The 22,028-nt window shown below is 45.9% G+C and overlaps 4 protein-coding genes across 7 annotated transcripts; 1 reads left to right on the top strand and 3 right to left on the bottom strand.

Moving 5' to 3' along the window:
- Positions 1 to 149: 149 nt before the first annotated feature.
- nop2 (NOP2 nucleolar protein homolog (yeast)) lies at positions 150 to 4,736 on the bottom strand. Of its 2 annotated transcripts, none has more exons than XM_049731503.1 (16): positions 4,650 to 4,736; positions 3,968 to 4,127; positions 3,814 to 3,856; positions 3,660 to 3,727; positions 3,224 to 3,516; positions 2,888 to 3,101; positions 2,607 to 2,806; positions 2,391 to 2,480; positions 2,224 to 2,311; positions 1,996 to 2,136; positions 1,721 to 1,860; positions 1,557 to 1,646; positions 1,313 to 1,435; positions 1,144 to 1,241; positions 918 to 1,054; positions 150 to 838 (listed from the first exon to the last, which is right to left on the bottom strand). In XM_049731503.1, the coding sequence occupies exons 2-16, from the start codon at positions 4,071 to 4,073 to the stop codon at positions 399 to 401; spliced, it is 2,271 nt and encodes a 756-aa protein (XP_049587460.1). In that variant the 5' UTR covers positions 4,074 to 4,127; positions 4,650 to 4,736; the 3' UTR covers positions 150 to 398. The 2 variants fall into 2 exon arrangements, with proteins under 2 accessions (XP_049587460.1, XP_049587461.1); XM_049731504.1 differs by having other exon boundaries at positions 3,968 to 4,094; positions 4,650 to 4,731.
- Positions 4,737 to 4,928: 192 nt separating this feature from the next.
- emg1 (EMG1 N1-specific pseudouridine methyltransferase) lies at positions 4,929 to 6,477 on the top strand. Its single transcript, XM_049731807.1, has 5 exons — positions 4,929 to 5,103; positions 5,236 to 5,337; positions 5,471 to 5,612; positions 5,689 to 5,894; positions 5,976 to 6,477. Exons 1-5 carry the CDS (start codon positions 4,954 to 4,956, stop codon positions 6,087 to 6,089), a joined length of 714 nt encoding a protein of 237 aa, XP_049587764.1. The 5' UTR covers positions 4,929 to 4,953; the 3' UTR covers positions 6,090 to 6,477.
- On the bottom strand, positions 6,261 to 13,413 carry kel (Kell metallo-endopeptidase (Kell blood group)). Of its 2 annotated transcripts, none has more exons than XM_068651836.1 (16): positions 12,929 to 13,413; positions 10,636 to 11,190; positions 10,439 to 10,560; positions 10,207 to 10,365; positions 10,068 to 10,139; positions 9,812 to 10,003; positions 9,244 to 9,404; positions 8,905 to 9,163; positions 8,741 to 8,839; positions 8,595 to 8,672; positions 7,750 to 7,856; positions 7,590 to 7,679; positions 7,449 to 7,516; positions 7,233 to 7,387; positions 7,078 to 7,167; positions 6,261 to 7,003 (listed from the first exon to the last, which is right to left on the bottom strand). In XM_068651836.1, exons 2-16 carry the CDS (start codon positions 11,063 to 11,065, stop codon positions 6,857 to 6,859), a joined length of 2,229 nt encoding a protein of 742 aa, XP_068507937.1. In that variant the 5' UTR covers positions 11,066 to 11,190; positions 12,929 to 13,413; the 3' UTR covers positions 6,261 to 6,856. The 2 variants fall into 2 exon arrangements, with proteins under 2 accessions (XP_068507937.1, XP_068507938.1); XM_068651837.1 differs by lacking the exon at positions 12,929 to 13,413 and having other exon boundaries at positions 10,636 to 10,860; positions 10,938 to 11,082.
- Positions 13,414 to 13,573: 160 nt separating this feature from the next.
- On the bottom strand, positions 13,574 to 21,915 carry zyx (zyxin). 2 transcript variants are annotated; one of them, XM_049731579.2, is made up of 10 exons: positions 21,616 to 21,915; positions 18,095 to 18,332; positions 17,508 to 17,743; positions 17,210 to 17,305; positions 16,044 to 16,565; positions 15,788 to 15,932; positions 15,542 to 15,711; positions 15,301 to 15,479; positions 15,064 to 15,184; positions 13,574 to 14,858 (listed from the first exon to the last, which is right to left on the bottom strand). In XM_049731579.2, exons 2-10 carry the CDS (start codon positions 18,318 to 18,320, stop codon positions 14,757 to 14,759), a joined length of 1,797 nt encoding a protein of 598 aa, XP_049587536.1. In that variant the 5' UTR covers positions 18,321 to 18,332; positions 21,616 to 21,915; the 3' UTR covers positions 13,574 to 14,756. The 2 variants fall into 2 exon arrangements, with proteins under 2 accessions (XP_049587536.1, XP_049587537.1); XM_049731580.2 differs by lacking the exon at positions 21,616 to 21,915 and adding an exon at positions 21,074 to 21,568.
- Positions 21,916 to 22,028: the final 113 nt, after the last annotated feature.

Here is a 22,028-nt window from a genome sequence, read left to right as displayed (position 1 = left end):
GTTTCCAGTCCAACCAGTCTGCCTTCTCACACAAAATGCGCTGGGTTAGCCATCAGTTTGAGTGTCCTCAAAATGACGATAAGTGCTATAGAAAATGGATTTATCTGGATGTCAGATGACGTTTGAGTAAAGCAAACGCTGCAAAATGGTTAAAGAACATAGGTATCTCAAAAATTTATTGTGTCAGGTTTATGCGAGAACCCCATTCACATAATTCAGTCAACAAAACAAATATAATTGCTATTTCATGGTACAATAAAAAACCCAGCACAATATATGTACGTCTGTAGTTACTTTAGCTATGCTTGAATCGGTTGTGGAGAGATTGTTGCATACATCTCCAAAACGACCCAACAAAGCTCTTCTTTTAATAACCTTCTAAACACACACACATTTTTTTATGATCTCGCTTGTTTCTTTTTCCACTTTTTGTTGAATGTATTCTTCCCCATTGTATTCTTAGCTTGTTGTTTCTTTTTCCTATTTTTGTTGAAATTATTCCCCGTTTTATTCTTAGCTTTCATGGGGTTCTCCTTCTGGTTGGCCTGCTTCTTCTTAAATCTGCTCTCAGCCTTCTTCCCCGCTTTCGTCCCAGCCATGGCGGGCGTCTTGGTCCCTTGTCCCGTCACAGTATCTCTGTCCATCCTGGCTAGCTTAGCTTTTTTCGGTCCAGCAGGAGAGTTGTTTTTCCCTTTAGCCTGGAAGTGAGGCCTTTTTTTTGCTGCTGTTCCATTAATTTTAGCCTCCTGCTTTAACTCGCCCGCCTCGCCGGGGATGACCTTCTTGATCTTGTCCGCTTTGGCCACTTTTTCGTCCGGAGCATCTGCCGTAGCTTCTTCTGTAATATGGACACAAAAAAATATTCCTTAATCAATTCATACTGAAAGTCAGCAAGAAGTGCAGTCAGAAGCGCGTACCTTTCGCTGTGGGTGCAGTTGGAATCACGTTGGAGAATTTTTTAAACTTGGCCACAAAAAAGCCGTCCATGTTGTGAGTGTGGGGGTAAAACCGCCTGGTGAGCTGCAGAGTCGGATGGAACCGGTGAGCTCTGAACCTGAATGAATACACAAAGGCCAGGTACAGTGATTTTGACTTAATAGGAACACATGATGAAAACAAAGGTTTCAAAGTCAGTCTTGTTACCTGGTGAAGCCCTCCTTGCCAAAATCCAGTCCGGTGGGCACCAATTTGACATTCCTCTTCTTCAACGCGTAGTCCACCACCCATTCATTTTCCTCCACCTGGCACAAAACAATTTGTCACAAAAGCCAGATGTGCACGGCAATGTCCGTTCAATAGGCGGAACACGAACCATCACGGAACACGTGCAGTAGACCAGATAGCCTCCCGAGGTGGACTGGGCGTTGACAGAGTCGATGGCGGACATGAGCAACTCTTTCTGCAAGTGGGCGGCGCGCAGGATGTCAGCTTCATCCTGTCAGGTAAGTCGACACATAAGCGACATTGCTACAAACAAATGTTTAAAGTTTTGAATTGACAACATTTACAAGGATAATATATCAATGCATTTTCTCCCTCCGAAAATCGCGCTCTACCTTGTTGGTCTTCACAGCAGGGTCTTTAGCGATGATGCCTGTACCGGAGCACGGAGCATCGAGGAGCACTCTGTCGAAGCCGCCCAGGACCTGCGTTGCAACGAGTCTTAGCGCACAACAACGAGTTCCAACTCAGCGTGTCAACAAACATCGATCCGCGTCACCTTAGGGAACCGCCTGCCGTCGTAGTTGCACACTAGCGTGTTGGTGACGCCCAGACGGTGGATGTTGCCCACCACGCTCTTCAGTCTGTCAGCGTTGGCATCGTTAGCGATGACCACCCCCGTGTTTTTCATCAGCTGAGCTGCGAGAGGCAGAAAATATTCGTAAACACGCTTCAAGATGTAAACGCATTCTCCGCAATCCAATGAGATCCAATACAAGATGTGTGTGTGTGTGTTAATTTTTGTGTTTTACAGGAATTGACCAAAGCCATTACCGATATAAGTGGTTTTTCCTCCCGGGGCGGCGCTCATGTCCAACACGGTCTCGCCCTCCTGGGGCGCGAGCGCCATTACTGGAAGAAAGCTGGAAGCGCCTTGCAGCATATACTGACCAGACAGGTACTCCGGAGTGGCGCCTATGTCATAACATAGCCACAAAGTCATTTGTCAGCATTTTTAGCTTCAAAAAGAGTTCATCATGGTTGTCCGGAGGGCAAACTCACCAATGGGGACAGAGGAATCATAAATGACTAAACCCACTTTGGACCATTTTCCTAGTGGATCCAAGTTCACACCTCTGTTGATTAGGGCCTAAAAAAAAAAGAAAAGTCTTTGAATGGCTTTCTATCACATATATGTGGTTATATAAAGGCCATCTGTGCGCATTTACCTGAGCGAGGTCCCTCCTCCTGGTTTTCAATGTGTTGGTCCGAATGGTGACCGGCCTGTGAACTTCATTCGCCTCAAGGAACTCCACCAACTGTAAGTGAGAAAAACATGCATGGTAAAACTGTTAGGCCGAGAGCTGCATTCACGGCGATCATCTAGTTCTCTCATCTTCACTTCCACTCGCAAGTGAAGGCAACACCGTTTTTCAAATACGCACCTCCGAGGGCGGGAAGAGCTCGATGAACTTCTCGACGAGGAACTCGTTGTAGCTGTAGTAGGTGCAAAGATCATTTTTCAGCAAAGCGACGTAGTCTACCCTCGCTTTCCCTGGCTCTCTTTTCGATGAAAAATTGCAAAGGACGTCAATATTGTCCTTGATTCTTTGGTGTATCGTCTTCAGGTCCACAGGCAGGACTCCTGGTTTGTGCAGATGATAAACGGATGAAGATGTTTTGGTAAGCTTGATTTTTGTACATTTATATAGTTTCTAGAACTAACCTTCATTCTCACCCTCCTCCGGTCTAGGAAGCCTGAACTGATCCAAGTCGTCTACGTTGGTCTGCAATGTTTCTTCCTCTTCATCATCAGATTTTTTATCGGCATATTTGTCATCATCCACCTCATCACTATCATCATCATCCTCCTCATCATCAAGCCCCATAGTTTGATTCAGCTTCTTTTGTTTTTTGGCTGCACGCTCAATAGGGAGAAGCTACAAATCAGAATGATAACAGGTTTTAGTTAAAAAAAAAAAATTCTACTTGTATACTTTTTTGTGACTAATTGCAACCTGCTGACGGTCGGAATAGTTGGGACACATTTTACTTGACGTACCTCCTCTCCGTCACTTTCCTCTTCATCAAGAGCACCGTAGTCATCTACCATTTCTTCATCATCATCCTCATCATCCTCCTCCAATTCTTTCATTCCCAGTTGTGTGTTCATCTTTGCTTGGTTCTTTCCTTCGTTCTTCTTCGATGGCGGCGCTCCGACTTCTGCCTCCTCCTCCTCATCAAAATCGTCTTCTTCCTCCCAGTGCTCGTCGCTGTCATCCTCGCTGTCGGATTGCTCCAGCTTGGGCTTCCTCTTTGTCGGCTTCAGCCATTTGCTGTTCTCGTCTGTGAAGCCTTCAGAGACCAAACATGAGCAGCCATTAACTTAAGAACTTACGGAATCTTGAATTTAGAATAACATTTAGAATATAAAAACTCTCTAACTTCTGCTATCAACCCAGACATTGTAGAGGAATTATTATTACTACAGTACTTACCTTTCTTAGCCTGCTCCTCAGCAGCTGCTTTAGCCTTTGTCAAAGTGTTGGCTATTTTTTTTGCGTTCCTGTCAAAATCAATCATGACATGAATGAGTAAGATGTAGCTGAATATACTGCACATTCGTGTTATGTAATCTCAGCAATAGCTGACCTTATCCTGGCTCTTCTTGACTGACGTTTTTTCTCCGATTCCTCTGCAGGCAGACAGCCAAAGTCAGTCAGATGGATTTTTTTTTTTTGCATTATAATGAACAGATTTGTTGTTATATAAAAATCACAAGAAAAGCACAAAAGCACATAGTCACCATCTTTTACGAATTTGGTTAACTCTGTTTCCGCCCCTTGCTGCTTTCTGGATTTCCGCCCGGGACCTCGTTTCACCTTGTTGGCGGGATCCAACCTGCGACCCATGATGCCTCGCTACAAGGACACCTTGAAAAGGCCAAAATAGAGGATGCTCAGCACCTGTACAAAATAACAAACAATGGAGATGCAGTCTTTTTCATGATTTTAGTATCTGATATTGCACTTAAGTTGAGCTATTATCAAAAATCATTGCATTTTACTGTCATAATTGTTATCAATTATCCAGGTTGTGAGCATTTGCAACTGGTTCAAAAGTCTTCCTCATATTTTGAATAGCTTATTTGGCAATACAAGTCGGGCAAAATATGATTGCCTGTTAGTTTGATGCTGTACTCAAACGGTGTAAGCGCAGAACAGACAAAAAATATATAAATATTAATCTACTTTGTGACCACGATGTCTACATATGTTACATATTCACTTCACGTTGAACTGACTACATGCTACCATGTGACTGAATGTGCATTTATTTAGCGGACAGGAGTTAGACGCTTTGGTTATTTACAAAACTGTGACTGCACATAGCATCATTTATGCAATGAGTGGAGACTATAGTCACAACAATGATAAAACACCAAGTGCGATTCTTTGCCATAAAGTCAACAACTGTATTTCACTTACGTTTTGTCCAATTTCTGATCGCAAGTTGAACGAAAAGCACACGCGTGAATTTCCCGACGACACGTTGTGGATGAACTTCCGGTGCGCTATGATGACGTCTATTGTGCCCTAAATTTCTTAGTGTGCTATCACTCTCAAAATCGTAATTTTAGATAAGATATATGTATTTTATATTTTAAACGCGTAAGGCTTCAGAGAAACCCTTAAAAGCGTTCAGTTTTGTATTTTAAAACTAATTGTGACGCGAGCATGTTCTCGTAGTGACGTTTTCATTGTGCGACTGCTGGTAACAGAAGAAGTCAAGATGGCGGCCGCCGACGCAAAGAAGCGTGGCTTTGAGCATTTGGACGAATATGAACCAAAACCTGCCAAACATCTCCGCAGCCTACACGATCGCATGACCGAAAGGCGTCTTGTTGTTGTTCTGGAGGGCGCCTCTCTAGAAACCGTCAAGGTAAAACAGCAGCAAGGTCCTACAGTTTGTTTTTTCTAAAACATTAAGTAAGGTGATGTGCAGATACAAGTAGAGTTAAAGTGGGTGAATGATTACTTTAAGACATAATTTCAATGGCACAAATTGTTACAGGCTGGGAAAACGTTTGAGTTGTTGAACTGCGACCAACACAAAAACATCATAATCAAAAGTGGAAGAAATCCAGGCGATGTAAGACCAGACATCACACATCAGGTAATCATATTTGTCAACATTCTTGAAGCATGTTGACATTTGTACCTCCGCTATTTGAGTATATTGCAGTATCCTGCAAAACATACACAGAAGCATTTTGTGACCATGTAAACAGGAGATTTTCTTCCACTAGTGTCTGCTCATGTTGATGGACAGCCCACTGAACAGAGCAGGCCTGCTGCAGGTTTACATCCACACTGAGAAGAACGCCTTAATAGAGATCAACCCCCAGACGCGCATTCCAAGAACCTTTCAGCGCTTCTGTGGGCTCATGGGTAATTCTACCACATCATTATGAATTTTGTTTATCATTCTGTCTGAGTCATGGTACCAATGTATTTCCACTTTCAGTTCAACTGCTGCACAAGCTGAGTGTGCGAGCATCTGATGGTCCGCAGAGGCTCCTGAGAATGATCAAAAATCCTGTGTCGGACCACCTGCCCCCCGGCTGCCCACGCATCTCCACCTCCTTCTCCGCCGGAGAGGCTGTTTGTCCTCGCACCGTGGTGCCCGAGGGGCCGGCCACCGTGGTGATTGGTGCTTTTGCCCATGGAGCGGTGAGTCATGTTGTTGTTTTTTTTTTTTCTGCATCTGTCGTTGGCTTCCAGGCGTGTTTTACTTCTCAGCGTCTTTTGCAGGTGAATGTCGACTACACAGAGAAGACGGTGTCCATCAGTAACTACCCACTTTCCGCCGCACTCACCTGTGCCAAGATGTGTTCAGCTTTTGAGGAAGTTTGGGGCGTCTTATGATCAACGTTGGCCTGGCAGAACATCCACCATTTATATTTTTTATGGACTGGTGGCAGATTTCATGCGTGGACATTACGTGGACAATGTTATGACACCTAAATTTTTCTACAGTCATTATTCCCATATCAGAGCCTGTTCAATCATTATCATGGAATCTGTATGCTACATTAATACAAATAGACCATGAGTGTTTATTTTAGAACAGAACACAAATGAACACCGAACATAATTGTGCAAACAATACAGCACGCAAACAAGGCTCATAATACAAAAATAGTCCTCTTACACATCATTTGATGAAATGCAACAACAGTTTGCCTATGTACACAATGTTACAGCGCATCTGAGGATATACTGGTATTGATCATAAAGACGATGGACATTTTTATTTGTTGTATCTAAACATTTGTGTGTCTGTAGTCCCTGCCCACTCGACAAGCATGAAATGAAAACAACCAAGTAAATCCTTCTGCTTATTTCTGTAAATGTTTCTCTGCCAATGACCTGGCGGCTAGACTGGCCAAAGTTCCAGTTTCAAATGGCGGTAAAAGCTAACTAAAAGGTAAGCGAATCTAACCCTAACTCTAATCGTCCGTCACGCACTCACACTCGCCTGTCAACATCCAGCCCACCGGTCGTCATGGTAACAAAAGCCCGACCTGCCATTGGTCAAACAGATCTAGACAAGTTACAAACGTGTTATTAAGACACTCAAGAACTGTTTTGAGTTATAAAAAGAAATGCATAATATTTCTCCCGCAACACTTTCAACAGCCGTGCGACGAATACCGGCGAGTTGTTTTGGGGCATTGCAAGTTTGTGGGACAAAGATGAGATTTGGCACAAACGGCTGTGACGAGGAAGGACGGCTCGAGAGGCATCAAGTGGTGATAGCGGTCAGCGTCACAGTTGACCTGCGGGAGGAGGACACGTCTGAGTTTGTGGCGGCATAAAAATGATTTAAATGCTCGCACAGACTCTCAAGTACCTGAGAAAACGCTACAAAAAACAAACGCGTGGTGGAGAATCCCGAGATAGACGTGTCTGCCGGCTGCTTCTTCAAACTCTTCTGATACGCCTGTCGAAGAAAAGCCGCTGTTATTCTCTTACAGCCGCGCGATGGAAAAAACTCAAATTCCGGACCTCCAGTGCTATCTGCAGTGCTGAAAACTGCAGCCACACTTCCTGCTGCTGTGCCGTGGGAAGCGGAGGTACCTCGCTCTCATTGTTGGTCACCGAGCGGTAGCGGGACCACACGCACTGGCCCACATCGCGCACCGTCACGCTCTGCGAGTAAACTACGAAACGACACAAACGACATCAACGCAGGATTGATATTTGCACGCCAAGTTTTCTTACTGTCAGGGAGAAGTACGTGAAGGAGGTCTTTGGCCAGAAGGAATCCCAACACGCCGTAATTCATAGCTCTGTTCAATGAAGGAGAAAATTACATGATTGTTTCCCCAAAAAATAGATCAACATAATTGTGCAAAAGCTCACCTCGGGTATGTGGGATGGAAGAGAGGAGGGATAAAAATTCCCATGGGAACGCTCAGCTCATTGCCAAGAAGAGACGGCGTGACAGACAGACTTGAAAAAAAAAAAATCAATTAAGCTTTGTACGAATGCGCATTGCATGGAATATAAGTGAGACACGTACATATTGGCGTTGATCCAGTCATCATGCAAGAGTCTGCTACGCCGCTTTTGCAGCAAGGACAGCAGCTGCAGGTAGTTGGAGAAGAAGCTGTCTAGGCTGACGGACACCTGGAATTGCACAAAAGCAGAGTCGGTAACCAGCCTCATCTTTTTGAGCGGTGACAAGGAATTTTGAGGCACAAGGCAGGACCAAAAATGAAATAAAAACAAATACTTTCACCAACACTGGTGTCAAACTCAAGGCCCGGGGGCCAGATACGGCCCGCCACATAATTTTATGTGGCCTGATTGTGCATCAAATTCGTGTCATTACTAGAATTGCAAATTGTCTTCACTTTTAATAAAAACATTTTAAAAATATTTGACCAGTTTTTACTCATCTGACTTGTAAGCGAGTTATTTGTCAGTTTGTTTTGTAGCTTTTACTGTATATAATATGAGGTGCTCATACATTTATTTGGGTTGACAGTCATAATGGCCCTCCGAAAGAAGCTATGACTACAATGTGGCCCGTGAAAAAAAAGAGTGACACCCCTGCTATACAACAATAGGGTCCTGCCTGAACCAAGAAGTGGCTTGCTAATATGCTAACAGACAATAGTAAACACTCAATGTCAATTCAACTGTTTTCATTAGGGTGCACATTCAAACCCACCCCCTTCCAAAAAATTATCATTTCAATACATTTTTGTAATCGTCTATCTGAAAATATCACATTGTTCTCTGGTCCATGTCGAAGGGCTAAACTGAAAAGTTATGAACAACATTAAACATCAGATGAATCCGTGTAAGAATCGTGTTTACGCATTCCAGGGAGGGAGCAGTCGATTTTGGGAATTCATTTACCTCAGAATAAAGCAGGTCAAGCTCAGCCTCACTTGATTTTTCTTTTGTAGTCCCAATTTTTGGAGTTACAGACTGACCCTGAAGGCAGAGAAGCCATTATTTGTAGCCACTGTGAGGTTCAAAGGCAAACTTGTGCTCTTCATCACCTTTCTCATAACAAACTGGAGAGTCTTCTGATTGTGCCACTCGAGTTTGTAAAGTTGGGACTTGAAGGAGGATAGGATATTTTCAACAAGCTCTTCCGCCTGCCCGACAACAAATATGTTGGGTGGAAATATATCACGTTAATGCGCTCGCGACGTCTCCTCACCTCCCCGCCAGCGATGTTAATTCCAAGCAGATGTGCCAGAACCCCATCGAAGCCTCGCTCGGTTTCCAGCACGCAGCGTTTCCAGCGAGGGGCGGCGGTGAAGCCTTCACTCAGAGGCTTTGAGTCAAGATCGCCTTGCCTCACCCCTACGTGGCCCAGAACCACTGAAAAATTATTTGCCGTTTCCGAGAATCTGGAGTCCAGGGCGGGCAGCAGGGTGTGGAGCAAGTTGAGCAGCATGAAGGTGTGGAGGGGGCCACTGGGCAGAACGACAGCGGGTCCTGAGACTAAGCGGGGAAAGCGCGAAAGGGAAGGTGCCGGATGGGGCACTTACAGTACCTGGGGCTCAGCTCGTGACCGCTCATCCATTTACTGATGATGTGGGACATCTGCACCACATAAGGCAAGTTGTGCAGGAGGACGTGCTCGTCTTCCGTGAGCGGTGGGGAATGAAATGCGGCCTGCAGGCAACCCAGCCAGTCCACAGCCGGCGCCATGCTCTGTGGACCGACATGATGAGATGAATTTGACAGAGCAGTGCAATAAATACAGGGGGCAGAGTTATGTTCCTGGGGGATCTCCACAACCCCAATTTGTTGTGTGGATCACTTTTTTATATTTATAGTTGCACTAAATGAGGCGGGATGACAAAACACTTCCAGGAAATAAACACCATCAAAAAATGAACTGACATTGTCATTGATATTTTATTTTGTTGACTAAACTGTCTTTTTAGTCTTAGCTATTTTATTAGCTTTCGGTCATTTTACTGTCAAAATGAGTCAATTACAATACTTTGTATGTACGGTATGGGCCTTTACTTGCCAATGTTTGCTCCCCACTCAATGCTCCTAAGCCAACAAAAAAAAAAAAAAAAACGTCCAGTATAAGCAATTGAAAGGGTCACCTGCAGCTCCTTGATGGTCAAGCGCTGAGAGAGCTGCCCCTTAGCCTTGCGATGGCTCAGAGGCGCCATGGCAACAGCAAGCTCGGAAGACAGCGAAACGAAGGCGCCGACGTGGATCATGCTGTTGTGGTCCGGCGGGGATCCCAGCAGCGCCAGGTACCGACTGCACGAAGCCAAGAAAGGATGCACCGTCTAAGCGAGCAAGAGTGCGTAAGTACAACGACACAGAGACACGCCGGCGGAACATTTTACCAACCTCCCTTATAACTTGAGACTTTTCCTTCTCGCTGATCCATTCGATCGGGATCAAGAGGTCGGGCTGATCGATCTACAGGCAGAGCGAAGGCCTCAATGTCGTGTGGCATGTTGGAGGCATGTGAATACAGAAGACTGACCTGTATGTATCGTTTGGTGGTCTCGCCGGATGCGTCAGTGGGGTCTTTGTCCACGTAGGCGTTGAAAAAGGGGAAGGTGGCGTAGTCGCGCATCAGCACGCTGAGGGTGGAGTTGAAGTCAGTCTGATTCCACTGGCCCGACACAGACCAACCTCCAAGCTGCGGTGTGACAACACGCGGCAATATGAACAAGATGTGTCCCAATACTTTTGTCCGTTTTGCATTGACTCACTTTGTGGATGAGCGCGAGGAAAGGCTCCTCTCCAGCGATATCCAAGGATTTGGTGTCCAAGCAGGAGCGATAAAAAGCTTTTGCTTTCTGCACAGCTGAACTCGCGAGCCCGTCATTTGATTCTAGAAAAAGTGAAAACATTTTTTTTTATTGGTTCTCATGTTTGAATGGTTAAACATGGGTCAAGACTCCCTTGCCTAAAATCTCCCTGAGATACTGCAGCAGCTCAGTTTTTCTGTCCAGTATCCTCTTTTCTTTTACGTCTCTTCTGGATTTTTCTCTCTGGTGTCCTTGGGTTTCGGATGAAGATCCGTCGGGTCCGCATGAGAAGAGGAAGTAGTCGCAGGGGTGTGTGAAAGGGTCCGCTGACATAGAGAGATGAACTGAGGCCCTCTGACAGGCTGAGGAGTTGCAAGGGCTTGCTACAAGGAACGAGGAGACAAATTTGAACTCGGGACAAAATCTGCATTTAAGGCATTTCGTGTGTGTTTGGACCCACCGAGAACTTCCTGCTTCCAGTTCCCGCCACGAAGAGAGTGATGTATGTAGTAAACCATCCCGAGTAAAACGACACACAAACAGAAGGCCAAAACCAAGGTGCAGAGTGAACACCTGCATTTTATCCATCCCGGTTTAGTTCGTTCAGTGGCTCGCTGGTCCTCGAGGTCTGACTCTCGTGGCAGGCTCGACTTCGGAAGCTCCGGCTCGATTTGTTGCTGGGCCTCGGCGGGGTCTTGGGTAGAGAGTTTCAGCTGAAACAAAGATTGGTTGGGAAGGAGGTCGTTGAGGGCTCAGGCTAGGACGTTCATGAAACAAGGCAAACCCTGATTAACGATGATGCTGCTAGCAGGGTATTTATATCTTTCTTGTTAATTTTAATGCTATGGTACGATTACAGGTGTGTCATGTGACCAACAGATCCTTAAAAGACAACATGGTAGACACAGCACAATATATCTTGATTGTTTTGATCATTTTCAAGAAAACCATGGGAAAATTACCGAGATATCAGGTCTCACTATTTTTTGTCATCGTGATTATCAAAGTCAAAGTCTCCTTTATTGTCAATTCCTCCGCATGTCAAGACATACAAAGAGATCGAAATTACGTTTCTCACTATCCCAGGGTGACAAGACAGAGTTCAAACGCACATACATGTAAACAACACAGAAAAAATAAAAGTGAACATCAATGAACAATAAGAGTGATAGCACGCCAGCCGCTCCCGATGCACAGCAGAGTCCGGTAAGATGACAGTCAACCAGGCCACTGTGAACAGCAGCACAAAGCAGGCACGCACTGTCCGGTTCAGGCGAACGCAACCCATCTTGTCGTCCCGCGAACGAACGTACGCCAGGAGAATGGAAGGCACGGCTAGGCGAGCTGGGTTGGCCGCAAGCCTGGCCCGACGTCTCCGCGCTGGCCCCTCTTCCGCTGCCTCGCAGACCCGCTGCCGACGCATCCCAACAATGCTCCAGGACGGAGCAGTCAGAGCTCACGACGCAGTCCAACCGGGGGAGGAAGAGCAGGTCAGTCCGGCGTCGCTCCATGACGAAGCAGTCCGAGCGCCTTTAATCTCTCCGCACCAAAGTCCAGAACGCCATAAAACCCACTTCCGCCGATGTTGAGCAGAACATGCCCGCCGCACTAGTAGCACGACGTATCACACGAGACGCACACACACAAAACTGCCGGACAAACACTCAGTAAACACTCACAAAACACCGAACGGGACAGAGAGTTGCTGCTGCGTGTGCACGCGCCGCCGTCTTGAACCAACCATTATATTTGTCTAAACAAATTTCTCCAGAGTTTGATAATCTGTCAACACCAGCAGACAGATGAAAGTCCTCTCATAATTGTCTAATGGAAGTCTAGTTGCTAAAAATGTGATTAGCAATTAGTCGAAGTCAAGTTTTAGAAGATAGGCGTAAAGTTGACGCTTTGATTAACCGACTGAACCCGACAGAATCTTTCTTAAAGTCCCAATGATCATCGTCACACACACATCTGGGTGTGGTGAAATTTGTCCTCTGCATTTAACCCATCCCCATGTGATTTTGATCCATCCCCTGGGGGAGAGGGGAGCAGTGAGCAGCAGCGGTGCCGCGCTCGGGAATCATTTGGTGATCTAACCCCCCAATTCCAACCCTTAATGCTGAGTGCCAAGCAGGGAGGCAATGGGTCCCATTTTTATAGTCTTTGGTATGACCCGGCCGGGGTTTGAACCCACAACCTTACAGTCTCAGGGGGGAGACTACTACTAGGCCACTGAGCTGGCCGTGGAACAGCATCAGAAAGTTTACTGAAGAACAATTTCCTTCTTAAGGGAGCTGAAATGAATATTTAGCTTCTTTTGGTATAAACAAAATTATAAAAATCAAATCAAATCAAAAGTAGCAGTACCAGAGCCAAAAGTCACTTTCTGATATTGATTCCTGAAATGTAAACACACAAAATAAACGCACAAAAAAAGGTTTTCTGTCCTACCTGAGGCCCTTTTGGAGTTTCACTCATTCTTAACATTTGGTTGTCTTTCTGCGTTTCTCCGGCGGCGTTGACCATCTTTGACATCTTGTGTAAGTGTTTGAGCTTGGGCCGTCCCCCCCACCTCCTCCGTCATCTGCTCTTATCAGTCAGGTCATTCTTCTTGCCAGACTGATAAAAAAAAAAAAAAAACCTCTCCGGCATATATACACTGCAGATGGTATTTTTAGTTTGCGTTCAGGTACTTTCAGGGTATGCTGGAGACAAATGCTGATGAACAAGGTTGCAATCTGCAACATTGCATTTTCCTGCCATGTTTAGATCACAAGTCTGACAACAACAGTGAACAGATAAATTCACGGCAATTGACTTTTGATTATTGTTACGCTGCAATGGATATGTGCGAACAAATTATAGAACGTCAACGTTCCAAAATGCGTACACACGCTGTCGTCATAATCGGCGTAACACACAGCTGGTGGCGACTGATAGAGATGTTTGGGTTCCACCAACAGCGTGGTGCATTTCCGTCATCGGGGGGGTGGGGGGGTGGTTTGTCAGGGTGTCACGTTTTGCACTCGTCACGTGTTACAAAAAACTTGGTCTTGCACATGGGTACCTAATGAAATGAAATAAATCAAAAACATCCAACATTTTATTCATTTATTTTTAGAATGGGCTAGAGGGGGTAAATATATTTATTTAGACACATACATTCACACATACCAAACAGTTGATATAAAAAAGGTATACAAAAAGGAAAAGGCAACATGACAGCGGATAAATGCAGGCATCGTCCTATTTGTGCACGCAAAGGCATTTAAAGCTGTTGCCTGTAAAATAACACTTGAGGAATACCAGCACCTACAGTACATGCATGCAAGGCTGAGTCACTATGCTCCAATAAATTGCGATGGTTCAAACCCGGCGTCCATTCAAAGAGGCAAGGAACAATGCCAGGATAGGAGTGAGGACATATGTAAAGTAAAAAAAAAAAAAAAATTAAAAAATACAATAAAAATAATACCCATGTCGAAAAGGTGAATAATGGAAGATAATAAAAGTGTTTACATGAACCTCAAGACGAGCTCGAGGTCAACATACAGGGCTCAAAAATGAGTAATGATGGCAAACAAATTGTTCCAAACAATTAAAACAGCTTCTAAATATTTGGTCACTATGCTCAAACATGATACCTTAAAAGTCTTTAAAATGAAGTTTTTAAAAAAGGTCCATATATTATAAAGCAAAAAGGTTCTAATGCGATGCGACAGAACGACGGCGTGTGTGCTTGAGCTCACGAGTCAAAGTGACACGAAACATAAAAACATTTGTCAGGTCCTGTTCAGAGGCAGGCTGGTGACACTTTTAGCTACATGAGGAGATCCCCGCAACGGAATCTGTGCTGCTAAAGCTTTGCTGGGCTCACAGCATGCGTTTAACGCTGAACTAACTTGAATTAAGTATTATTATTTGCTCAAGTCCTCTCAGCCAAAGTAAAGTGGAAAGAGATTCTACTGTACGTGAACCTTAGAGGCCACGGACTGCGGTCTGTGCAAGATAACGCGGAGCATCGTTAGCATAAACATACTTAACCTACAGGGAGAGACGTTTGGCGGTGCAGAACATTACCTCTGCACTAAAATGGATCGAACAAAGACGAGAGCGCGCGGCGCAGCACGGCATGCGAAACGCACCCTGGTTTCACGTGGGACATTCACACGGAACACTGAAGCAAAGACCTGTGTTGCGAACCGGAGGGAACCTGTGCTTTTGGATTTGGGTTCAGAATCGAGCAGAAAAGGGGGGTGGGGCGGTTTCACTGAGTTGTTTAATTGGCTCGCTTGGCATGGCACTTCATACACAAGATACGACCGTCCAGCGGGTAGCAGCCATTCTCGTCCGCTTCTATGGAGAGAGGGCGAGCGCAGTCCTGTAGAACACAACGGAACAGAATCCAAAGTCAACTTTATTTTCGATCTTTTATGAAGTTATCTGAAGTTAAAAAGATTAAATAAAATAAGTGTGTGGAACATTGAGTCAAATTTGTTTGAGCGTTTAATGTTGGTGAAAGGAACAGTCCTTTTTCAAATTAAGAGCAAATTAATTGGAACATCAATCAATCCCGCCCATCTTACTTCGCAGCGGTAGCACTTGAGATGAAAGTTCTTGTCAAGAGCGATGACTCTGACTGTCTCCTCGCTGCCTGGCGCTGGAATAATGGGCTCATTGCAGCTGACGCACAGCGGGGAGAACCGCCTGCAATCCAATCACATCAATGACATTTATGCATCTTGATTATCGAAATTTATGGAAATGTTTTGCATGGCTGATTGAATTTGATCATCAAGTATGAGAATAGCAGGAAGTTGCACCTGTGGTAATCCTGGACACAGTAAGGGTTGTTGTTGTCGTCGGTGATGAAGGGCGCCCCCTCCAGTATGCACGAGCAAGTGCTGCAGCGGAAACAGTGCGAATGGAAACACTGGCCGACCGCTTTCAGCACACGGTCCGTGATCCTCTCCCCGCATCGGGAACACACGGCCAGGGAATTCTGAGGAGGAGGAGAACTGAGTTATTGCGAAGGGTTCCAATCATCTGACGTGGTCTACTCACCATGTAGCATTCCTCGCACTCAGGCGCACCGTCCCTGTCGTAGAACTGCATGCCCTGCAGGGGGCGACGGCATGTAATGCAACAGAAGCAGTTGGAGTGGAAAAGTTTCTCCATGGCTCGCACGGCCGGCTGAGTGCGGGACAGCGCCTCGCCGCACTTGCCGCAAACGTCTGAAATGAGGCAAAGGTTGCTTCAGAGAAATATTTGTTGTGTCCTGAAGTTTGCTACAGATGCTTGAGGGCTGACCGGTCAGAGGGGCGGGGCCGACCGGTGGGTGATTGTCCATGTTTTTGATGAAGTCCTTGGTCATTTTCTCAAGTTCCTCCACTTCCCTCATGTTGAGTGGCACCCCTCCACCTTTGATTGACACTGGACCTGGCGGTGATGATGGCTGCCCACACAGAAGCAATTATAGAACATCATATATTGAGTTCAACAGAAACTTTCAACAGTTTTAGTTGACTCCTGTGTAACACTAGTTTTGCACACACATTTCGCATACCGTGGCTGCAGGGGGAGATTTCATTGGCTGATTGAAGGAGGAGGCCGAAGGGGATGCCATGGTCTTAGTTTGGGGAGCAGGCACGGCAGCGGGCGGGTTTTGGTTCTGACTGACAAACTGGGGACTCTTTGTGTAATTGGCGGTCATATTGTTCGGCGGCGCAGCAGGTGCAGGCGGAGATACTGGAACAGGGGGGAAAGTGCCGGTGACCTTTGCAGGAGAGGTTTTCTGCAGCCCGTTGCCTGAATACGGAGACTGGTTCAGGTTCTGGTTGAGCTTCTTCGCCAGTGACGAAGACGAAGTGGTTATTTTTGCTCCAAATGGGGACTTGGCCACCGGTGGCGGTGGCGAGTTGTGGTTGGCCTGCCGGTTCGTCCGGGCTTTCAGTTCCTCAGCCCAGGGAGCAGGAGGGGGGCGGTCTCCCATCTCAGGAGGGGGGAGGAAAGAGAGGGATGGCTTGGGGGCTGTTGGTGGGGGGCCGACTGGTTTGGGTGACGGTCCAGTAGAGTACTGATTTGGCAACTACAAGAAAAAAAGAAAAAAAAAACATTCACATAAGAGCTTCCAGTTCATTGAAGCGGCAAAACTATTTCAAGTCCCTACAAAGTCAAATTTGACACAACACTGACTTAAATTAATGAACAGACGCCATTGAGTACTCTATACAAAACAAAACAAAAAATCCCCAGGGGAAGGTCATATAAGGCACGGCGACGCGACGCCAGCTTTGCATGAAACACTTTGATAAAGCAAACAGCGCACTTGATGTTTGGGGCTTATCGACAGGGCTTCAGCTTTCTGACATTTATTTTGTAGATTTGGAGCAAACATTATTCTGCATCTCCTGCTTGGACTAAACACACTCCATTTATGGATCTCTCTCTGGGTCTCTGGCAGCACATTCTGGCTCTGTCGCACTCTCACGCTCCACTCAGTATGAGTCTATTTTTTTTCCCTGTTTTTGCCAACCCAATGTGCTGCGTATGCACTTCACTTATCATTGAGCTTTCCACCTGAACTGAGACTCATAAAACCCGACCTGGCACAACTCCAACTTATTTCCACCGACCGGCCATCCTTTGTTTTGTTTCCTTCCTCTCTGCGACTCTCTTTTTCTCATCTCATCATTAGTATCCGCATTTGTAATGTCGCCTCGGCTTTCGTACCTTTGGGTTGAAGGGCCCCTGCGTCTCCATTTCTGAGAGCATGTTCGTAAGGGAGTCGATCTGCCTATCGAGACTTGATTGCTTCACTATGGTTTTCTGTTCGAGAAAGACAGTGGTGGTGGTGGGCGACAAAAAAAAAAACACACACAGAGCATTAATAGACATGAAAAGGTCTACGGTAATACAGACTAAAAATTTCCGTCACCCGTCACAATTAAGCATAATTAAAATATTATTAAGATGATTACCCAATGGCCTTATCCTCAAAGTTTTGGTCGAGGGGTCCATCCGGACTTACCTGAGGGTGCCCAACAGTGGGGGCGGGTGGTGGAGGGGGAGGAGGGGGGGCGGGAACGCTCATCAAACAGGCGGTCTCATCAGGGGCGGCCGGTAGGGGCAGGTCTTCCGCTACAGGTGGCGGAGCCGGAAAAGCCGGCGGGGGGCCGTCGGAGGCGAGAGGTGTGATCTGGAATTCGGGGGGCGGGGCCGGCAACTCGTCCTCCATGGGAGGAGGAGGGGGAGGGGGCGGGAAATCTGAGGGACGACACGGAGGGTTCAACTTGAATCATGCATTACAACCGCCAAGGTCGAGGAAGCAATCATGTGACATCAATGTGCTGACGCCCATTTTGGCGGTTACGGTTCAAGGCTGATTATAATTTCATCTCTTCTTAAATTCAACTGTCAGATAACCTGAGAGAAGCTGGCTCAGGACACCATCAATTTATTACAATCTACTGATGATCCTTTTATTAGTCTTTTCGACTTCTAAAGGCGAGTTGCGGCATGCTTTGTACACGCACTCAAGCGCCTTCTTGATCTTGAGTTACAATCTCTCCTGATTGACTCAGATGACCCAAAAGTCATAAACGAGGTCTTAAATACCATCACAGAGCGAGGGGGGCGGCGGGGGCATGTCTCCCACACGTCCGATCATGCCCATGCCCACAGGCGTCGGCGACGGCCCGGAGGGCGGCGTTATGCTCTTGGGCCGCGGCGGGGCTACCGAGGCAAACTTCTTTGGCTGGTTGTAGAAGGACGGCGTGGTGACTTTGAAGTTGAGGGAGGACGTCACCATGACTGGCTTGCTGCTGCTGGAGCTCTCCATCATCTACTAATTGACCTGACGGCACACAAATGCATAAAATGAATAAAGTCAGATACCTTGAGGCTAACAAACAATAGCAAATGCCATAGACAGGGTAACAAAACTAGCATCAAATGTCCCCTTATTATGTGGATTAGATCCTGATTTAGCGAAACTTCCACATAAAAGAAACCGCATCATAATTATGTTTCAGCTTCTGTGAATACAAGCGCGTTGGCAAACGGACAGCGACTGAAAATGAACGAGTCCATTAGCGCTGGACCGTGTACACAGGGCAGATGTGGCTCGCACGCACCACAGCATCAGTTTAGCGTATTTGTCACATAGTTGTTTATGGTGACATCAATCACGGTTCCGGTTGGGTCACGGATGTAGTAGAGCTAGCATGACCACGCGAGCTGCGTCAAGAAAAGCGGGTCACCTCACACATGCTTGAAGTTCAACAAACGTTGAACTTGCTGCTGTGTCTTTGCGGAGATTCCGCACAATGTTGCAGCATTTTTCAAATCTCAGACATGACCTTTAGTCAAAAGGACGGCTGTTCCACTCTTACGCAAATAAAGCCATTCCGTTATGCACGATACCAGTCAAGCGGGCCTCTAAAGAATGCTCGCTTTCAATCACTGTTGTCAGGTGATGATGAGCTGACACATTGTTCCACATTTTGGTATTCTGCTGCACCGCAATGTCCTGAACCTGAAGAATACCAGGAACAACTTTGCTGATGTCATTTGCATTTTTTTTGTCAGGTAACAAGCTCCGCTTCAAGTTCTGACAAGACAAACGCTCGACGAGTATTGCTTAACGGACTTTGCCTGATGTTAAAGCCAAAGCAGCCTTACATGGGATCTCTCGAATATTAATTCTTAATCTATCATCCTTGATGAATTTGTCAGAGTCCAGCCCCATTAGTGCCCTCAATAATTAACAGCCCTAACAGGTTGCATCTGTTCCTCGATCCTTCCGGAGGGGGTTTAGCGCGGTGACGTCGACGCCAACCTCGATCGGTCTTGAAACGTGATCCCCGAGATGTGAGCGGGAGCTTTTGCGGTGGGGAGAAATGTTGCATTACAGCACGATGACATCACCTTCTGAGCTGTTTTGAAAGCGACGACCCTCCATCTGTGCTGACTTAAGCTTTGCAATACCCAAATGAGGAACTTTTTGGCTATGGCTAATCTCATCCATATTATTTTTACACGTTCATCATCCTGCAGTTCCTTGAAGCGAAAGACGTCACTTGTGGCATGATACTATCGTTTCCCCTTTCCAGATGCAACGTAGGAGAGCATTACGTCGCCACAACCGCAGAACTGTCGCCCAAATTGTATGCTATTAACTACTCGAGTATACCTTCGACGTGACCGAATGGATTGGTACTGTACACAAGACAAGGGTTCATACTTCAAACTGTTACCGTGTACACTTTCCAATCTAAGTGGCCGCCATGATTGTTAAAGCGCGTGTTTTTCATATAATCTCTCTATTGTTGTGACTTAAATAGCACAAGGCCATTTGTTGGGAAAGTGTGTCTAGGTCACTAATGCGGGGAGAAACCAGCAATCTTACAGGTCACTAGACATCCATTTAGCACCCCCGCTGTGTTCCACCTCTGATCACACAGAGATGAATAATTAAACCAACGCGCAAGCAAACAGCCTTGTTCCCGGTGCGCTATCGGGGCAAAGGCTCTTGATAGACAAAACAGAAAAGTATACACCCCGTTCATCAAGGCTACAATCAAAAGAAGAATTCCTCAACCATTCAAACACCATCTCCACTTTTTCTTTTGCCTCACATATATGGTCAGGATACACACATCATCTCTCAGAGAGAAGCTGCCGCAATGAGCTCAAGCAAAACCACTACTGGTTTCTTGGTTTTGTTTGTTAGCAACGACTCCTTGGCTCGGGGCTCTAGCTTCCATTTGAGAACAATGGCGTACATGTGATTGCTTGATTATTTTGCAGTGAGTGGAAGTACAGTAAACCCTCACAGATTTGCCATTATCATCTTCTGTTTCTTAAGAATATGAGTAAAGCTTTTTTTTCCCCGCTCATTTTAAGGCGTAGTAGGCATAAGGAAAAACCCCATTGGGAAAAGCCCTCAACGTAACATTTCCTTCTGGGCTAAGCTTAGCTCCTCCCCTCAGTTGAATATCATTACATTAACATACTTCATTGACACCAATTATTACTTTCCAGTATAGCCAATACTTTGGTATCTTGTGACATCGTAGTGCTTAACAGAAAGACTATAAAAACAGTGAATGTGTGCCGTTAATAGCTAATTTCAGTCGACAGGTTTCACAGAAAATAAATTCAACCAGAATTGTCCAATTAGAACGCTCTGACGTCATCTCCTATAATGTTTCCTGGCGTATTTGTAGTTCAATCCACATTTGCCCTAATTAACACCACAATGTCCATTGCTGAATGTTTAGAGAGAACACCAGGGCAACCACATGGCTTAGGTAACAGGCTACATCATCTTGCACGTTCAGCCATTGATTATGTTTGCATTATTTTGAGCACATAGTATTGCAATTTAAAGCTACAGTTGGCTAACAATGTCGCGTGGCAAGCAGGAACACTAGCTAAGCTAGGTCAGGTGCCCCTAAAAGCTAGATTCCCCCAATTTAAGAGGGTTCAGATGAAGCGTGATCAATTTAAATTCGTCGGTATTCCAAGCTAGCTACGGTGCACACAAATCGAGAATGCTCGCCTGACAGTTCGATCCAAGCGGTCGTCACTCACCTGCCTGCGCCGCCGGCTTCCACGCAACCTTGGCTGGGCTGTCACTCACGTTAGCTTAGCTGAGCAGACCACCAGCACGCCCACTAAAAGCCGAGCTAGTCTGGACCGAGCTGGCGAAAAAGGGACTGAACAATCGTTGAAATGTTTGAATTAAACCAAACCTTAAAAGCAGCGTGGCTAACGCGCTAAGCTAACATAATCAACTTTAGACTTTTTTTTTTTCGCTAGGTTAGTGCTTCCGCATAGCCGCCCTTTTATCGTCGATGCTCATCAGCTGGCAAGAGATCTTGTGAATCTGTTCAGCGAATTAGCACAAACCGAGTGATAGATCCAAATACGTTTATGAGAACGCCGTCGCAGTTTGTGCGTTGACACCTAAAAAGACAACAACGATTGCATTTGGGTTATCAGCATTGTGTGCCAAAGACAGCTGCAGAATTCTAAACTGACACAAGAGTTGTCCTTATTTGGTAATTGTTGTCAGCACGTCCTTAAAAACCACACACTTCCTTTTCGTCTTACTTAACCCAGAAGGCACTCACCGTGACAATGCACTTGATGCGGTTCTTCCCTTCGTTGTTCCTTGCAACTCTTTTCTTTTTGCTTGGTTCCTCTTGTTCCAGTTGTCAGTAGTGCTGCTAACTTCTCCCTTTTCTGACTCTCTCTCCTTGTGACTCAGGCTTCCTCTTTCCAGCTGCTAGCTAGACCCTCCCCCTGTGCTTTTCAGACTGGATAAGGAATGACAGCATCCTTTCAAACAAGTTCTGTCTCGTTTGACTTGGGCTCAGGACCTGTGGAGTACAATGTAAACAGCACCTCACTCTCTGGATCAGGATGAACTGTCCAGTCAGACTCCTCCCCCTACCCCCCCGCCCCCTTACTGCTCCCCTTTCTCTCTGGATTCTTGCAGCATTCTTCATTCAATGACATCAACCTCTCTCCTCGCCTCTCCTTG

Source organism: Syngnathus scovelli, chromosome 9 (genome assembly GCF_024217435.2).
Source record: "Syngnathus scovelli strain Florida chromosome 9, RoL_Ssco_1.2, whole genome shotgun sequence".
Classification (NCBI taxonomy): Eukaryota; Metazoa; Chordata; class Actinopteri; order Syngnathiformes; family Syngnathidae; genus Syngnathus; species Syngnathus scovelli.
Note: the sequence above shows the minus strand (reverse complement) of the source record. Positions and strands in the feature narration are given on the sequence as shown.

Excerpts from the sequence above, each read along its gene's own strand:
- nop2 (XM_049731503.1), bottom strand. The coding sequence starts at position 4,073 with ATGGGTCGCAGGTTGGATCCCGCCAACAAGGTGAAACGAGGTCCCGGG. Across the intron at positions 3,857-3,967 it reads AACCAAATTCGTAAAAGATG|AGGAATCGGAGAAAAAACGT; the intron begins GTGACTATGTGC and ends GTCTGCCTGCAG. Across the intron at positions 1,647-1,720 it reads ACGGCAGGCGGTTCCCTAAG|GTCCTGGGCGGCTTCGACAG; the intron begins GTGACGCGGATC and ends GTTGCAACGCAG.
- emg1 (XM_049731807.1), top strand. The coding sequence starts at position 4,954 with ATGGCGGCCGCCGACGCAAAGAAGCGTGGCTTTGAGCATTTGGACGAA. Across the intron at positions 5,613-5,688 it reads GCGCTTCTGTGGGCTCATGG|TTCAACTGCTGCACAAGCTG; the intron begins GTAATTCTACCA and ends TTCCACTTTCAG. Across the intron at positions 5,895-5,975 it reads GTGCTTTTGCCCATGGAGCG|GTGAATGTCGACTACACAGA; the intron begins GTGAGTCATGTT and ends CGTCTTTTGCAG.
- kel (XM_068651836.1), bottom strand. The coding sequence starts at position 11,065 with ATGGATAAAATGCAGGTGTTCACTCTGCACCTTGGTTTTGGCCTTCTG. Across the intron at positions 10,140-10,206 it reads CCACCAAACGATACATACAG|ATCGATCAGCCCGACCTCTT; the intron begins GTCAGTCTTCTG and ends CTCTGCCTGTAG. Across the intron at positions 9,164-9,243 it reads GGTCACGAGCTGAGCCCCAG|TGGCCCCCTCCACACCTTCA; the intron begins GTACTGTAAGTG and ends CGTTCTGCCCAG.
- zyx (XM_049731579.2), bottom strand. The coding sequence starts at position 18,320 with ATGATGGAGAGCTCCAGCAGCAGCAAGCCAGTCATGGTGACGTCCTCC. Across the intron at positions 15,933-16,043 it reads AATCTCCCCCTGCAGCCACG|CCATCATCACCGCCAGGTCC; the intron begins GTATGCGAAATG and ends CTGTGTGGGCAG. Across the intron at positions 15,712-15,787 it reads CGGCCCCGCCCCTCTGACCG|ACGTTTGCGGCAAGTGCGGC; the intron begins GTCAGCCCTCAA and ends GCCTCATTTCAG.